General features: G+C 39.7%; 1 protein-coding gene across 1 annotated transcript in view; it reads left to right on the top strand.

Annotated features, from left to right (window-relative positions):
- Positions 1–19,277, top strand: part of Tox (thymocyte selection associated high mobility group box) — a 302,621-nt gene that overhangs the window by 151,405 nt on the left and 131,939 nt on the right. Inside the window, exon 4 of the mRNA XM_029476656.2 lies at positions 12,579–12,821. Within this exon, the coding sequence (XP_029332516.1) occupies positions 12,579–12,821 (243 nt within the window). The remainder of the gene's footprint in view (positions 1–12,578; positions 12,822–19,277) is intronic.

Here is a 19,277-nt window from a genome sequence, read left to right on the forward strand (position 1 = left end):
CTAGTTAGCCCAACAGAGTCTGGGATCTTAACAAGCACAGACTAGTTACTCAAACCAGTCTTCAGTATAACATTCAAATGATTACTGTGCGGTCCCAGAGGTATTCATTACAGACAAAATTGCTCCTGTTGCCTCACATACAGGCTGAGTTTTCAATGGGAAATGAAAGGATGCCTGGAAAAACAGGCCACCTAATTAAGTTAAACTACGCCAGCATTTGGCCTGACATCTTCATTACTCAAAATTTAAAAGATGCTTCACTTGAACACACAAGTTACTATTGTTTATGTTGTGTTCTTCCTAAATTGGCTTTTTACATGGAAGTCTGTTTTTCTGCATTATATCTTGAAATAGCTCACATATTTCTTCTACTTTATGAAAATGTCTTAGTGGCTGTATGGATACTGAATACAGGCACCATCCAAATAGATATCTTTGAGCTCATGCTCATTAGACACACATCAGTCTTCCTGCATATTTTCTGGATCATTTATGTACCAGAATGGTTAAACTTAAATTTATTATTATTATTAATTGCTATTATTACACTTTATTATTATTTTGTGGGATGTTAACTCTGTTAATTACAAATGACTGTCTGTGTGTGAAATACAAATTTCTTAAAGTGTAGCTAGACCATAAAATGGAAACTGAAATCCATTTGTCCCAGAGAAGTGTTCTGTTTCATCCCTGCCAGCAGAGCTATTTCAGGAACATTTTAAAACATAAACACATGTGAAGCTCGCCATTCCTGATTGCCAGTTTCTACTCATTGACACTAATGAGGCTGCTGACAGGTTAAATGTTGTGTATCATATACATTTCCAAGCGGTGGGATTTGTGAATATACGACTCATTTTTAACTTTCAGAAAATGAATTTGTTGCTGGGCATGCTTGAGCATTTCATTAGAGTTGTCTAATAGTGCGGTTTTTTTCAGGCATAGGGAAATGCATCTCAGTGATAAAAACGATAAAAACACGTGAGTGGAGCAGCGTCTGTGGTCAAAGAAGATCCTGGAGCTCCGAGCTCCGAGCTCCGTTTGGAGCTTGGTTTCCTCAGCGGGATGGTTTCCTCAGTGGGATGGTTTCCTCAGCGGGATGGTTTCCTCAGCGGGATGGTTTCCTCAGTGGGATGGTTTCCTCAGTGGGATGGTTTCCTCAGCGGGATGGTTTCCTCAGCGGGATGGTTTCCTCAGCGGGATGGTTTCCTCAGCGGGATGGTTTCCTCAGCGGGATGGTTTCCTCAGCGGGATGGTTTCCTCAGTGGGATGGTTTCCTCAGCGGGATGGTTTCCTCAGCGGGATGGTTTCCTCAGTGGGATGGTTTCCTCAGCGGGATGGTTTCCTCAGTGGGATGGTTTCCTCAGCGGGATGGTTTCCTCAGCGGGATGGTTTCCTCAGTGGGATGGTTTCCTCAGCGGGATGGTTTCCTCAGCGGGATGGTTTCCTCAGCGGGATGGTTTCCTCAGCGGGATGGTTTCCTCAGTGGGATGGTTTCCTCAGCGGGATGGTTTCCTCAGCGGGATGGTTTCCTCAGCGGGATGGTTTCCTCAGCGGGATGGTTTCCTCAGTGGGATGGTTTCCTCAGTGGGATGGTTTCCTCAGCGGGATGGTTTCCTTAGCGGGATGGTTTCCTCAGTGGGATGGTTTCCTCAGTGGGAAGACCTCTAGGGACTGCGAGCCATTCAGGCAGTGGGGCGATGTGTGTGTAGGTAGAGCACAACTGACCAGCATATACTACCATTTGATGCATTTTTCAACCAATTCTCTGCCTTCTTCACAATTATGTCTTGGATTTCTTTTTCTTTAACACATGGAGTAGTATGACCTTTAGGGATGAAACGTGTCTTTGTAAGGCACTATATTTTGGGGCACTCATAAGAAACCTGTCACCAGGGAATATTTAAAAAGATAGTGGCATTTCAGTCTCAGAACACTACTGTGTTGAATCATGGTGTGTGTGTGTGTGTGTGTGTGTGTGTGTACCAACTCTGTTACTAAGGCAATTAAAGTTTGTTCTAAACAATCACTAAAATCTTAATATGTCAAGTAGAAATAATTGTGTTCATTTTAAATATAAGGACAATGTCTTGGCCCGAAGACTTTTTTCCACTCATCCTATGACCCTTCCACTTTCTGTTGTCCCCTCATCTGCCACCCCAAACACCTTTCAGAAGTGTCAAGTTTCCCTGAATAGTTCCAGTCCTTGGGTTTGCAAACCAAGCAGCTAGATGTTCCAGAACCTCAAGAGGTTTCACATTAATTTTTATTTATTTCTTTATTTTTCTATGCTTCATCTGACCCACATTATTTAATAGTCTAGATACTAAGTACATGGGGTGGCATTTGTTGGTGTATGTTCTCCGTGCATCAGTTCTTAATCTTGTCAGCCAGAAAGCTAAATAAGTGACCAAGTGAAAAATAGCTCTTCCAGAGCTAAGCCTACTGTGAGTTCTCACTTCCAGAAATCATAAAGCAGAAGGCTGCTGGAGGCCACGAGGGGGAGGGGCTGACATTTCCACAGAGAAGTCCCCCTTCAGGAAGTTGAAGGGACCTCGTCCACTCTGAAAAGGGAGTCTGATAAACCATTTCCTAGCGGCTTCCCAGTGTCCTCACTCCTACAAAGCCAGTTTGGTGGGTGAGTAGCTGTTCACATTGGTCTCTCTGCGAGGAGCCAGCCATAGGGCTGACCATCTTATGCAGCTGCTATCTCCCTTCATTCACTAGCTACTTATTTCTTATGCTCTGAGCTGGTGATGAACTTCACTAGGACATTTCTGCTTGCTGGAACTTTACATCCACATGTCCTCCCTCCTGTCAAGGGTGAATTAGAATCTTAAGAATGAAGGGGACTGCTATCAATCACTCTCTACCAGGGAACTGAAGAAAACCTTTACCAGCAGCTCCTTCAATCCTTCCTACCACTCAAGGGCGCTGAGAGAGATTGAGTGACACGGGAAAAACTGAAAAGTAAACTTCACACTGAATTCTTTGGGCTTGGGAAGGTCTAAAGCCCACAGGAGCCTACCTCTTTGTTGAATGAGGCTTAATTTTATTTTAAAACTTTGTTACGTGTCGGCATTATGACCTCCATCCTTCCCTGGATTAAAAGAGCTGTACAGTATCACATGTGTGGGGATTTTTGAGAAATAGTACGTTGAACCCAAAATGCAATAGATAGTTAAACTTTTTTTCAGCTACAAAATCAGCAAATGCATGTTTGTTTGCATATTTTTTATATATTTATATGAGGTCACTGTTTGCAGCATCTGGATTGGTTAATCAATGGTGGTAAGTTCTTCATCTTCACTAGACATGCAGTGTCTGGACAATTACATCTATGCACTGTAGATGAGACCCAAGCACAGACACGCTGAAAGACTTGATTGTTTTAGACATACTTAGGAACAGGAGAAATCCAAAGTGTTTTAAAATTTATTAAGTTGACAAAACGCATTAGGTTTCAACACACTATTTTAAACATGAAATTTTCTTGGCATTCTGTGATTCCATTTAAGGATAAACACACAACTCTAGAATATTCTCCTAAGGAAATAAACGAATATGATTCATCACAGTGACTCATAACAGGAAAACTGGAAACAATTTAAATATTCAAAATGTAAACTTGAAATAAATTAGAGAACAGTGAAATAATATACGTATATTTAAACAATGGTCTAGATAGTATTCATTAGTATTGGTCATTATATGTGAAAAGGTTAAAGTACACAGAGTTGAATAAATATAGTTTGCAGGTGTTGATCTGCTGCGGCTGGATCAGGGGATGACCCATGGTGGACCAGGGCATCATCCAGAGCCTGTACAATCTTTCATTTTCCTTATCACACCACAGCAACCTCTTCCTGGGCTGATCATTTTCATCCCTGCTGTACAGACTTGAGATCTGAGGTGTAAAAAAAAAAAGAAAATATTATTTGTTATTAAGAGGTGATCTGATATTTGTGCCTGGTGTTCCTATCTCCTAAATCAGACACTAGTGATAGGATATTTCTTATTAAAAATGGAAACAAAGGGTCAAAATGAAGTGTCAAGTATGCAGTAGAAATGCTCTATGGAAAAAAAAACACATTTCAGACTGTTCTCCTTTATCTAAACTTGATTTACTTGGGTTATTTATAAAATAAGACATTTGGTAAAAAGATCTCTGGGTGTATCCAGTCATAAAAATTAAAAATAAAAAATAGAAAAAAGTATAGGTTACATTTTAACTAAGATTATATATTAAAAATTGAAAATTAAATACTTAAATTAGCTCAGTAAACAGAAAACATGGACTGGTGGTGGTCACTGAACATCAGGAATGACCCTGACTGGGGTCTTAGAAGTAACACCTCAGCTTCTGCTTTCCTCACTACCCAGGTGGTAGGAGAAGCACAATGTTGTGAGGAAGCCAGTTAGTTCTTGTTTTTGTTTTCCCTTATGTGTGACAACTAGACTCCATGCTTCTATTTAAAATGTGTGAGGACGCTCATACAGAATGCTAAGCCACACTGAAGGGAAACCATCCTCGTCTTCATTCTAAGATCATTAATGAACAATGGCAAAAGAAGCCCTGTGCTGCTGGTGACAGACAGGAGAGACAGGAAATCATGTGTAATGCACATCTGATGTAAGGACTGGCCTCATGTCTCCCAGAATGCTTGAAGCTCCAGCTTATTAGCCCTGACCTCAGCTCTTCCAGTCCTAGCTCCTGTATTCCCTGGGTATGCAGGAGATTATCCCATTTTTTAATTTCATGCAAGTTTTGCATCCTGATTTCTTATAACCAAGCTTTGATCTTCTACTGAAATGCTGGTAAAGACCAGACCTGAGCCCATAGCCCAGTCTGATTTGATTGGTGATACTGGTCTTACCCATGAAGGCCTTGCTTTGAGCTTTGTTTCTGCTGTCTATTCAGGCATAGGTTCACAGCATGGTCCTCTTTTGTTACATCTGAGCAAGAATATCTGATCTTCAGGCTGGGTAATCTGTGTAAGCTGCTGGTAGCAGCACTTTGACATTCCAGCTCCACATAATTTCCCTTCCAGGATCACCTAGCTTGACATTTGAAGCACATGGTCTTTACAGGGGACTTGGATTTCTTGTATCTTCCAATTTGTTCCTTCTTACAAACCATTTTCTAATTCTTTGTAGCTCAAGTGACTGAAGAATGTCTTAAACATAGTAGGCATTCAACATCTCTGTACTAAATGAACATGAACTATCTGTTTTTAACAAGGTTCTAAAAATTAATGACCATAATAATATAAATGCTATGCTTTCTGCCCCAAATTTTATTTTGATAACTATTGGTTGAAAAATTAGTACATTGTGTGTTTTTAAATGAAGATGATTTATTGCTATTGTCTAGCATGTGAAGAAAGGCAAAAAAAAATTGTTTTCAGGATCGTTGGCTTGAGCACATCAATGGCACTGTTGGACAATTCTTGCTGAGTGTTAAAATGATTTATGTAACAGACCAAAGCTTTCCACAGTCATACATTATAGTCTCAAGCTATCAACCCTTGTTCATGCAGAGACAAAAGAATCAGAAAAGGACCTGACTCTGAAGGTCTTCTCAAAAGAAATTAGAGATTGAATTGATGCTGTTCAAAGCCTTTGGGAAAAATCGCTTCTCCAATGCAGTGTACATTCAACGAAGTGTATGGAGAATGTGTAGGGGATTTTTTTATTTTTAGGTAGTTATTGTTTACATTTTTTTCCTGTAAATTTCTCAGATCGTTTTGATTTCCATTGACTTTTTGCTCAAGAATGCTCAGTAATAGAAGATAAAACATGTTTAAACATTGGCATAATTCTGTCTTCCACTTTCAGGAACTATGTTACAGATTAAAAATTAAGGTGCTCTGTGTATGCTTGGTGGCAGTAGTCTTTATTTATCTTCCAGATAAAGACCTATATGAGAACCATATTTTACAGCACTGTAACTATAGCCATATTTTTAGGGTTTGCGTGACTTCATGAGCCCATCTCATAATTTAAAGATGTGCAGAAGATGCTATCTTTTGAATTCTTCTGAGTTATGGGACTTCTTGTCACCAAAGATTGAGTGCTGTGCATAATGATTGCAATATGTGGTAGGGACCCACAAAATATACTGCCCCACTGGTAGAGGATTAGATTTTGAAAAAAGAAAAAAAATGACAAAAGCTGGAAGAAACTCTATATTATTTGTTTCTGGTCGGCATGAATTAACACTCTAGTTGGATGATATGAAAACCTGAATTCTCTGCAGAAAAAAAAAGTCAGTGTCATCCACATTCCATTTGCAGATGCGATAATGGGGACTGGGAATACAAACTAAAGACCAGCCTGTGGCAAAGGAAATGGGGCTGCAGCCGAGAAAATAATGGAAACAGGATACTCAGGGCATGGAATATGTAAGGCGAGTGGTTCAAGAAGTAAGAACCTATGCAATTAAACAGGAAGTGAGAACCTATGTAATTAAACAGGAAGTGAGTACCTATGCAATTAAACAGGAAGTAAGTACCTATGCAATCAAACAGGAAGTGAGAACCTATGCAATTAAACAGGAATTGAGAACCTATGCAATCAAACAGGAGACTGAGACCTTCCAGAAATTAGGTGAGAACTCTCTTCTCCTGTTACACTGAAATGGGAGCTGGAGAAGGCCTTTACTCATTTGATGGCTGAAAAGGCCTGCAAGCAGAACAATCTCTAGATTTTTTTCTAACCCTAATCTCTTTAGTTGTAGTCTTAGAATTAAACTCTTTCCTTAGCAATTTGCCCTTTTGCCAAAATTGTTCCTGGGAGGATCCCCAATCTCCAGTCCCTGACCTGCCCTAAATCCAGGACATACTAGCCATAATGCTAGCAATATATTTTTTGTGCAAAATTATCATGGTCATTTTGGCTCACAAAGTTCTTCATCTTTTGGCTTGGATGGGAACTCTGCAGTCCTGGGCTGCATGGTTGCGTGGGTGCGTAGTTCCTTAAGGAGGCAAGCTGTTGGCCTTTACTCAGTAAGTCAATCCCAGCATTCATTATCCTTTGTACACTCTCTGTTCCTTCTTATTTTATTCTTCAAATTTTTAGCATGCAACTTAGGAACTGAGTAGATTAGATGGTTCAGTCAGCAAAGCGCTTGCCTCACAAGCAAGATGCCCTGAGTTCAATCCCCAGCCTACCCAAAGGCCAGATGAAGTTACCTATGCCTCTATTCCTAGAGCTGGGAAGGCTGAGGCAGGAGAATCACTGGAACTCACTGGCTAAACAGCCAGGTAAAATAGGTAAGTTCTAAGTTTAGTGAGAGACCTTGTTTCAAAAAATAAGGTGGAGAGGCTAGAGAGATGGCTCAGCAGTTAAGAGCATCGGCTTCTCTGCCAGAGGACCCAGGATCAGTTCCTAACACCCATGTGACAACTAAAAATCTTCTATAACTCCAGTTGCCAGGGTATCTGATGCTCTCTTCTGGCCTGCTCTAGCAATGCTGGCACATGTTGCACAAACATGCATGCAGTCAAAACACCCATACACATAAACTAAAAATAATAAATGTCTGGTTTTAAGACCAAGAAGGATTGAGGAAAACACCCAGCATTGCTCTCTGGCCTCTATACATACCTTCTGGCCTATATCATACACACACATATACCACCAGTGAGCACACACACAAGCATCCATGCACACATGCCAGCATACAGATAGGAAAAGGAAGATACTCAACCTAATTCCATTCAACTAAGAGTGAAACTTGATCTTCGCTGTTTGTAATTAAGTACATTGTGTATAATTGTACATTTTTTCACTATTAGGTCTTACCAATGAAGAATAGATGGAAATTCCTATACAAACTCATTTTATTGAACATGTAGTTCTTCACGAACTGTCTAAAAGTGCTTAGTCTTAGACATGACTCAACCTAAGACAAGTATAAATCCATTTAACACTTTATCATGCACATTTTATCTGGAAAACATATATTATTGGATTTTTAATGATTGTTGTAAATGATCTTAAGAACTCTGTGAATTGAGGTTTAAAATAGGTTCAAGATCAGGAGAAAACGTGCATCAGAAACCAAACTCCTACCTGCTCTTAAGACCCTAGATGAGACTTGTCTGTTGGACTGAGCAGCTGCCAGTCTTTCCAGCATGCTGTGAATGCTCTCATTGGTCACTGAAGGAATCACTAGCATGATTGTAACCAGTCCACTTCTTGCCAGAGAAACATGTGGCACCTTGTAAGTGAAACTCTGCAAATACCACCTTGTTCAGGTTTTAAGAAAATAAGTTGTAGTAGTCATGGCCTCTTATTTACAACTATAAACTTACTCTCTAGAGGAAGGTAATATTTTTAAATTGCTATTTTAAAGCTTCAGGCAAACCCCCTGCAGTCTGAATAGTTCATCTGTTTTTCAGAATTAACCAAGCCTCATGCTAGTACACCCTGTCCCACCACACTTGATGGTGCTTGGTTTCTGCAGGACACAGTGAGGCTCAGCACCCACATTACCATGAGAGTTCCCTGTGTCTATACACAATAACAAACCTGATACTCAGGGAAGTTTTGAATCTTCTGAGTCATTGGATCATTGTATGTGTGTGTAGATTTGCTGTGGTTTAGATTAGTTTATTTGTGTGCCCGTTTCCAACTTACCTTTTATTGAGGTACATTTCAACAGTTAGAAGAAAGTGCAGGAATGCATTTTGCTCCACTGTCCCTAAAGCACGCTCTTCTATTCATAGAGATGGTTACCAGTGACTTCCATATTTGCTGGGGACAAGGGAGGCCAATAGTTTAGATTCTGGTCTCTGGTGGTGTTCAAGAAGCAGGTACCACCTTGAAACTCCGTGCCTGTCCTGTACCGCATTCTGTAGCAGGCCCCAGCCTAAGGGAGCCTCCCAGAACCCAGGATAAATGTTTTTGCAGCCTCTATGCTCTTGCCTTATAGGAATATGGAGAGCTTTTTAAAAAGGATCACTTACATGATCTTTGTTCCTGTGAGAGTTTGAGAATGGTTGATTGCTTAAAATACAGGTCACAGTGAAGGGAGAAAATAAGTAGGAACCAAAGGAGCCTATTAATGAGCAAGTGCCACATCTCGTCCTGTATCAACAGGAGGGCTTTACCTTAGTCTTCACAGGCTGATTCTTCTGGAGTGTTCTGTTGCTTTGACCAGACTCTTTACTCCTTTCCCTAAACCCTATCTGAGGATGGGGCATTAGGGACTTGTCATGAGCTGACCTCAGGCTCCCAAGTTGTCACCTTAGGCACCTTCATGAGACATGGGGAATTAGCTGCCAACAGCTCTGAGAGCCAGAGGGTCATAAATTCTGTATTATGAATCATCTGTGTAACAATGGAATGGTTAGGAAACCATGTCGTGGCCAGGTGAGCAGGCACAGGACAATTGAGACTCCTCTGCCCAGCCTCCTGGGCCTGTTGTACTCACCATTCTTCTTACAGGACACTTTAGTTGTTTGGCACCCTATGATGTAACTGTTACCTTCTTTGTTATGAATTGACCATGGTAGTTTTGGGAATATAATTATTTAAGCCTGTGAAATAACTGCAATCTATTCTCAAGCTTCATGCTTTTAAAGGCTCAGTTTAGCGTTCATGAATGAATAAATGAAATGAAGAGTGAATGAATTTGGCAATTCTCTCTTTTCATAATTCAACAAATATTTAAGGACAATTCTAAAGAGCATTTTCATGTTGAATGAGAAGAAGTATTGAATCACATCCTATTGTTGTAGATTCCCCCAAACTGGGAATGAGATGTAATATAAACCTTACTTATTAAACACATTCCAAGTAAGGTCTTGAAAATCAGATTATACCTGCCATGTCATATAGAAGCCACTGTTGGATAGTAATGCATTTTCACATTTGAAAAAAGCTAGGAATTAGTCTGCTATTGAGCTTTTTTTTTTTTAAGTTCTTAGACATTTTGACATTTAAACAATTACCATTTTACTTTTATAGGGCATCAATTACTCCCTAATAGGCTCATGGCAAATAACCACATCATGACTTCTAATGTAAGGACCAGAAACTGCTAAGTAACTTTATGTTGTTAAAATTCTTGACCCATATAACTATGCATTGCCAGTTAAGTTGTAGAGTCTGTGGTTTTGGCATATAATTGTATGGATTAAATAACCTTAATGTGTAATTACATGAAAATAAACCATGTAGCTTAGCTAAATTGCAGTGCAATTGTTATCACCCAAAGTAAAGTGATTCCAATTAAACCTTCCTTTAAAATATCACAAAGTAAGATTTAACTACTGAAGAAACTCTAGAATGCAAAGTCGCCGTCCACCAGGGTGAAATATCCCTTAGAATTTTCAGAGGGTTAATGGCACTTTTGAAATTAAAACCATCTTTCTCCGTTACTTCTGTATTAGTTATAATTATTGAGGAAAGTTTCAAACAGTCACTGATTAATGTCTTAAAATCACTGTAGAGGAGGTGACCTGGAGGATGGCAGTGAGTGGAATATAAAGTGAATAAGTAAAAAAATAAATAATCAGTGGGTAGGCATTGTGACAGGATTTAGGACAAGGAAAATCTGCTGTTGATGGCAATGATTCTTAAACTATGAAGTTTTGTGTATCATTCAGCCTGATAAAAATGATGGCAACTAGCCAGAGGGCTCCAGTACACTAATCTCACATCCACAAGGCACTGGGTTTGATCACAACAAAGAAAAGGAGAAAGAAGGGATTCTGTCATCTTCTATTCATCCCATATACATGGACTGTCGACCACTAAGTAACATTTGAATTGCAGGTTTCTCATCAGCAAAAGGGGGAATAACAGCACTCACACAGAAAGCAGTTATAAAGTTTGAATAAAGACAAGGTAGTAAACAAGCCTTCACATTACTCTATACGAAATAGGAGTGGCAAGTACGCATTCCTTTCTACTTCTCCATTGGGCCCTTTGTATCTCCTATTGAATTGGCTTACAAGGAACTTCAAGCTGGAGTCTATATGCCAGGGATAGTCAAACAGAATTTTGACACCGGGCACTAACATGTTTTCTGTCGAAAAAAAAAAATTACAGTACTAATAAAATACTTTGGTAAAGGATAACTAAACTTTCAGAGCAGTTGGCTTTTACAACAGAACGTTGTATATTTAAGAAAAAAATAACTGAAGAGAATACAGTCCTCGCTTCCTAGACTTCAGATGATACCTACACATTCTTCTCTGGGACCACCTCCAGACTCCAGATGTTCCAAGTAGCTCTCCCTTTAATTGTGCCTTCTGATGGCACCTAAATAAATACATCAGAACTCATTCAACATTTAGCAAGTGCAAGTTGAAGATTTTCTTTCTGTTAGACAAATAGACACCATCTGGAAAAAATAACCCCAGGCATTTGGACAGGGAGGCATAAAGCTTATTGGCTGAACACTCAATGAACAGCGAACACTACTTTCTTTGGCTCCGATACTTTGCCTGCTCGCTCGTTTCAAATTCTACACACTGTAACCGGCACTGTACAATTAGACAAGAGAATCTTTGTTACCCATCCACACAAACATTGAAGGCCCCTGGAATTTGAAAGGTTGACTTGTAGGAATACTCTGGGCCAAAATGTTTCTTTTTATATCATGACACCTGTTTAGCAAAATAAGTTCTTTCTGACCCTGCATATTGATTGCTACAATGTTTATTCAACTCTTTCTAACATTTTCAGCTTTTCCCATATTCCCTTCTTAAGGAGGTTTGTCTTCATATAATCTTGCTTTTTTCTTCATTTCTTCTTATTTTCAAGCTAGTTTATAAAAGAAAGCCTCTGACATATTAATGCTATTTATCTTACTCATTAACTTTTATTTCACAATTAGTATTATATAATATTAATGTTGTTTGTGTCTTGCACCATGGAAGGGACTGAATTTAAATAGTTGCAGTGTTATCAGCCTGTGGGGGAAATTCAAATAAATGTTTACAGAAGTCATGAAAGTAATCTTCACTTTTATTTTGATGATAAAATGTTAATGGTAAAATTAGCATCTAATGGCATTTTAAAACTCCCCAAACTTTCAGTGAGCACACCCTTAGGCACAGGCTTAACTTACTTCTTAAGTAATAACTTTTTTCTTAGTTATAAGCAGATAGGTTTTTTTCAAACCAAAAGGCAACTGCCCCAGCGTTCTGGAATTCATTTTTACTACATCCCATAATCTAAGCAGTAGGGAGTCCTATGAAACATGTTTGATCAAACAATTTTATAAATTGTCTTCCTTCCTTACAATTCTCATAGGAAAAACAGATATTCAGCTAGATTAATACTGTAGAAATGTTAATGGGATCTTTGAAATCTGTTTGAGTTCAACTTCCTAGGAAAACAGCTACAGAGCAGAGGCAGGTTTTATACCTAAAGTGAATGTCTCACAAGCACTTTCTTTCATGCATAAGAGAGACAAAGCTTGGAAGCGATCCCAATGTTTGAATGTCCTAGCCAAATCTGTGATGCTGTTGGTAGCTATTTCTATTGGGCCACTGTGTCCCTGGGTTTGAACCACTAAGAAGTAGATGCTAATTATCATCTGTGTCGCTCTGTCTTTTCAGTCCTACCCTGGACCAAGTCTGGAAAGTGAAGACTTTAACATCCCACCCATCACTCCTCCCTCCCTCCCTGACCACTCTCTGGTGCACCTGAATGAGGTAGAGTCCGGTTACCACTCTCTGTGTCACCCCATGAATCACAATGGCCTGCTCCCGTTCCATCCACAAAACATGGACCTGCCAGAGATCACTGTGTCCAACATGCTGGGCCAAGATGGCACACTGCTCTCCAGTTCCATCTCTGTGGTAAGGATGGGCATGTCTGATTGTGGTGGGCATGAATGTTGCAGGAAAAACAAGGGTCAGCTCTATTTAACAATCTGAAAATTGTGTTAATGGGCTTTTAAACCCAGAGAGAAGTTTTAGCTACAGCAATGGCTTTGTAGAATATTGTAAATTCCTTATGTCATTTTTAATTTCATATTTAAGTCAATGAATTACTTGTGTGATTGCTCATGATTGTCAGAGTACTAAATCCTGTTGATGACACTGTTAGGAAAAGCAGCTTGCCAGATTTCAGGTAAAAGGTAACAATGACTAGTGTAATTTCTAGGGATGTGTTGGGTTGCTAGCCAAGTAATATTCCTGTCTTCTAGGGAGTGGCTGCTGTTAGCTTCACTGTTGTCCTTCACTCTCTGAAATCCTGCAGATATATTTACACACTTTGTGGGTTATTTTGTTTGGTTGTTTGGCTTTTTTTTAAAAACTCTTCTGTTTTGGAAGTAGAATTCTGTTCATTGAAATGTCTCCATTAAGATGTCCCAGTCTGTGGGATGTTCTGTTACTTGGAGGTATCTAAAGATGAAGGATTTATCCCCAGAAAATTAGCAAAAAGCCACATTCCTGGACCCTCCTGACAGAGTATGGGCACCTTTATTTCTAAGGAGCATCTCATAATTGAGAAACACTGGTTATCCAAAAAGGCTTTCATCTTTATTGTCATCTACAATCTTAGCTTTGCTCTGCACTTCGGGAAGGAAGGAGTCCAGCCTAGGAAGAACTTTCCACCATGGTCCAGAGCCCACATTACAGGCTAACAATGCTTTCCATTCCTATTCCTTGGATGTCATGGGTTGACCAGGAACAGCCCAACCATTGTCATTTTCCTGTTTAGCACTACCACAGACTCACAAGGAATGGACCAATGATCTTGTTTCTGCCTTCTGAAAGTATTGCATAGTACCATTCAGGCTGGTTGTCTCTATTCTGTGTAGGTTCATAAGAGTTTCCTGGTAAACATGAGTATAAGGGGTTGGCATGAGTACAAGGTGAGTCAAAAGACACCTCAACGTGGCTTTCTAGGAGACACAGTGGATAAGACTCAACTGATCCTCTGTATGTATGGACTAGAGAGGAAAACTCATTTGTAGTGTTAAGGATCCAAAGTGGCACCATCACTAGCCTGTATAGATTATATTCCTCCTAGAAATCCTAGAAATATTTAAAACTATATGTAAATGTGTAAGCCTGAAAAAAATGTATACCAACATCATCACCGTCTAAAAATTTTTATTTGTGTGTGTATATATTTATTTATATGAGTATGGGTGTTTCCCTGCATGCAAGCCTGTGCATCCTGTGTGTGAAGTACCTGAGGAGGCCATAAAATGGCATCATATTCCCTGGGACTGTAGTTACAAGAGCATTTTTGTTTGTTTGTTTGTTTGTTTTTGATATTGTGATCTTGACATAGGCCACATGTATCTGGTGGCCATTATCTGGTACATATCTAGGGAGTGATATGATTAAATGCGTGGATTATTTTCAAGCTAGCACTGCAATAGAGAAAGTAGATGTTGAGGTGAAATTAGCTGTCCCTGTGGCAATCTTCCAAGATAGATTCTAAGACCCACAATTTCCTAGACTCTAGTGTCATAATACAAGTTCCATAAAGTTGGAAGCAGCACAGGCTGTCTTTTGTCTACCAGTTGGAACAGAATACCTTTTTAGTTACTACCCTTCCCTATCATGTGGTATTTACCATAGCCCACAAGTCTGAAAGGCTCAGATAATAGATTAATAAGAACCACGATGCCTTATCACTTACAAACTTCTGAGGAAAACCAATAGTTATGAAAATGAGAGAGAAATACAAAGTAATTAGAGTCCAAGAGAAGATCAAGGTCTACTTGTATTGAGCATATATACTCAGCAGCAATTCCTACTGTAGAGATTACTTACACACACACACACACACACACACACCATTACTTTCTTTGAAAAGACTGTGTATAAGGCTACCTCTCTATGACTCATAATGCTTTCTGGCAAAAACTAAGGTTCTATTCAAAGAACTCAACTCCTGCTCCTAGGTTCACAGCTTGTGAAACTATTGAAACAGCACACACATGTTCCACAAAGCATCACAGAGGATCCCCTCCCAAATACATAAAAACCTCATGTAACAACCAGAAAATTCATGGAAAAATTAAATGAAAAGGAAGCACATAGTTCAGCTTCACACAGTTGAACACGTGCTGCAAAGCATCCCAGAGAACCCCATATGGTCTGCAAACTTCGTATGCCACCTAAAAACATCACTTTAAAATTAGGTGAAGCAACAATACCAATTCAGTGGGGTTGCTATGCTCGAAAACACACTTACAAATAAGGGAAGCTTTGGTTAAAGATGCTAATAGCTGCAGAAATCAGATACAGTGGGCTTCACAAACCTGTTCGTCTGTGGCTCCTTTGGAAAGTTTAAAATGTGTGACAGAGAAAATTTTTCAGAGTTAAAATCCTAGAAATTATAATGTTCATTTGGAGATCTCTCCGGAGCTTGGCCAGAATGCATGCAGCAGATTAGAGAGGACAGTTGCAGACGCTGAGTGAGACACTTGCTGCGAGTTGTGAACATCCCACTGTTGGAAGCCTGTTGAGATACAGACAGAATCAGCTAGCCTTCACTGTGTTTTCCAGAAACTTCTCAATGTAACACAAGGAGCCTGTTGCTCTTAGAACTGTGATCGTATCTTTGCATGAGCATTTTCCCACTCTAGAATTTTAGTGTTTGGGTGAACTAATTAAAGAGATGGCAGTACTTTAATTCATAGTTAGAAAATGTATACATTTTAGACATTGTGATGCTTGCTATGAATACAGTATTATGTGTTATGCATTTTACTGTTTGATATAAGTTATAATGCATAATGTTTAATGAGACTGTATCTCAAAGTTAAATTTGCTTGTATGTATTTTGTTTCTTATTCCTTCTGGCAACAGCAGGGCCAGTCTTGCTGTTAACAAGCATCAGCATGGTAGACACAAAACATTTAGTTCATAGCTAAAAATCTTTATCTGTGTGAATTATTAGTATCCCTGTTTTACAAATGAAAAATGGAGTTTTAGAAGACTCCAATGATTGCTTGATAGCTCAGCCAGTAAACATTCTAGTTTCATTTTCTGAGGAAAATGGGGACAATGATAGGCCTTACCTCGTGGGGTTAAAGGAATTTGACAAATTGCTAAGACCACGCTGGCACATAGGATGCATTGTGTTTGTTTGGTTAGGTAAAATAGTTTTCCCAAGCCTGTGCCTGGGTGACACCTTCAAGAAGGTTAAAATGCACAAGAGTGAAGACTCTTCAAAGAGTTATTCATACTTTGATCCTTAATCTTCTTCACATCTGTCAAAAAGACAGCACTAAGCCTGCTATTAACTAAAGAAGTCCTTTCCTTGCTTGGAGTGCTGTTGTATATTTCTGTGACTAACATTGTTGTCTTTGAGCTGAATTACCTCAGTTCAAATCCTGGGGCTTCTAGCTCTCTGCTGTGTGACCCTGAACCACTTAAATAGCCTTTTTGTGCTTCTTTGGCCTTACCTACCACATGGCTCTAGCAGGGTATGATACACTAGACCTGTAGTCCCAGGTACTTCTGAAGATGAAAAAGGAGAATGGTGACATCTGAAAGTTTGGGGCCAGCCTATCAAATGAAATGCCATTTCATGTCTTTTAAAATAATAAACATGAAATTAGGAGGACATAATACAATATTGAGTCCCACAATGTGCTAAGATTATAACCATCAAATGGTACCTGATTCACAGTAGGTTTAAGTCCCATTATACCAGGATGCCTTTCAGCTTAAATATTATTTTTTTTTAAGAATAGAAAATGTGTATTGCCTTCTAAAATTTACCAAAATCCTGTACAGGGTTCATTCAGTACACATAAGGTGAGGGTTCAGCTTTTCAAAAATTTCCTCCATTGATTTATTTATTGAAAATTCTTGCTTGTGCTATTTTATGGTCCATTGGGCCTCCTTACCCTGTAGTTATTCAGAGTTCTAGCAACAACTTAGATTTTGGCACTCCTGAAAGACTGCATATTCTTAAAGTCTCTCTGTTTCCAGACCAGGCACTGAAGCAGGTAGAAATTCTGTATTACACACTGGTGGAAGGCTGCCAATTAGTTCTCATTCTCTAGGTTTAAATTCAACAGACATTCATGACCCAATATGCAAGAGCTCCAATTTCTCAAAACTCCCCTGAGTTGTTTTGATAGTAGGGAACTGATTTGTCTGCACTTCCTGAGAACTGGAGTCTGGTTAGAAACACAGTGAAGCAGGAGTGTCAGATAAGCGCGTTAACCACCAGCAAGCCTTGCATGCTCTGAACACCAGCAGAGCTGGATTTGCTCAGTGGCACAAGCTCAGCTCCCTAGAGGAGAGAGGGGCAAGGGTAAGGCAATGAGGCAGACTTGTCCTAGCATTTCTCTTAAGTGCGTTTCTTATAAAAGCAGCCTTGAACGCAAGATCCTCTTTCCAAGGCAGAAACCCACAACTGCCTGGTTGGTGGCTCTGATCCTTGCCAGGCCGGCCATTCCCTGATTCCTTCTGAGACCACACATGCCTTGTCAAGACTTGTCAAGATTGACTAAACTTGTCTACTTTTGTTAATTACTAAATGAGTTATTTTTCTTGCTGCCTTGACAGAATACCTGGCAAACACAATGTAAGTGGGGGGGGGGGGGTATTTATTTTTGTCTCACAGTTTGAGGGCACAAGTCCATTGTAGTGAGGAAAGCCCAGCTCTGGGATCACACAACTGTGGTCACATTGTATTCAGGGAGGAAACAGAGACATACCTATGCCTACTCAGTGGTGTTCTCCTTTTTATTGAGGACCCAAGTAAATGGAACAATACTGTGCCTGGAGCAGTGGTTCTCAACCTGTAGGCCACTACCCCTTTGTGAGTGTGTGAGTGTGTGTGGGGGGGAGGGGGTTCACATATCCCAAATATCAGATTTTTACATTACAATTCATAGCAATAGCAAAATTACAAATATGAAGTTGCAATGAAATAATTTTAGGATTAGAAGTCATTGCAACCCGAGGAGCTCTATTAAGGGGTTGCAGCTTTAGGAAGATTGAGAACTGGTCTAGTGTCGTCTGGTAGGTGAGTCTAGATTCGGTAGCATTTTGATAATGAAGATTAAATATCACAGTTACTTAAATATCACAGTGACTTTACTGTTGCTCCTACCCTGTGATTGTTAATCTTCTTCTGACAGAGTCTTAGACTGTAGCCTAGGCTAGCCTTCAACTTGGAAGTTTCCTTTCCAAGCAATGAAATAGCAGGTGTGTACATTGTACCTAGCACATTTTCTCATTGTGGCTTTGGCCATCTCAAATTTTTAACTATTTTCCATCAAAGGTCAATCCGTTGTAAAGATATTTGAACAGTGGCTAATGCCATTTCCTGTTACAAAGGAAGCGGTGGGCGTGCAGAGATGGCTCCGTGGTTAAGAGCACTGGTTACTGTTCGTGAGGACCTGGGTTTGATCCCTCTGCACATACATGATCGTTCAGAGCTGTCGGGAGCTACAGTTTCCAGGGAATCCAGGGCCCCCTTCTGGTTCCATAAGCACTGTGTGCAATGTGGTACATGGACATGCATACAGGCAAAACACCAATACACATAAAATAAATGCAATCTTCTTTTAAAGGAAGTGATGTGGCATTGTGTAGATAGTTGAGGTTTTCATGTTGCTAGAAACTAGAAAATTATTTTGGAAGAAAGTAAAATAAGAACATGTCCTAGTAAATATTCATGACTTAAAAATAGTTCTTTTGATTTCTGCAAATGAAAACTAAGCATCCTTCTTTTGCTCGTCACCCGGATAACAGTAACTGCTGAGCTTAATCAGGAATTGGTAGAGGGGAAAAATGCAACCTTGTATAAAGTTATCCAGGCTGTTCAGCCTGGCCTATATGTGGCGATTGCTTGTTCTTTGTGCCGTCAACAGAAGCTCTTTCATACAAAGAAAAACCGTGCGAAGTTTTCAAATGGCCTCACAGAAAGGATTCATTTAGAAGCCTGGCTTTGTGGAGTGTAGTTTCTAATGGCACATTATAGAAAATTTACAATGAAAAAAGGCAACAAAGGAGATTTCAGTTTCTTTGAATGCTTCAAATTTCCAGTTCTGGAGTTTAAAATGGAAAAAAGATGTTAAAAGGCAATAAAATTGGGGGGTTTATTTCCCAAATGCCTTCTTTTTTCCAGGCAACAAAAGCCAGCATAATGTATATACTCAGACTTATTGTCATTTGCAGCGTGCAGACATGGCACACTTGGCATTCAAAGGCCACTGTACAACTGTTTTGACAACCATCACTTCAGTAGGTACCATGCAGGACTCATGAAATGGAAGCAAGAGTGCTCCTCTGGGCCCATGGGGAGCACAGTACATCAAGGAGTTC

Source organism: Mus caroli, unplaced genomic scaffold, assembly GCF_978045245.1.
Source record: "Mus caroli unplaced genomic scaffold, Mus_caroli_1 scaffold_6, whole genome shotgun sequence".
In the NCBI taxonomy this organism is placed as follows: Eukaryota; Metazoa; Chordata; class Mammalia; order Rodentia; family Muridae; genus Mus; species Mus caroli.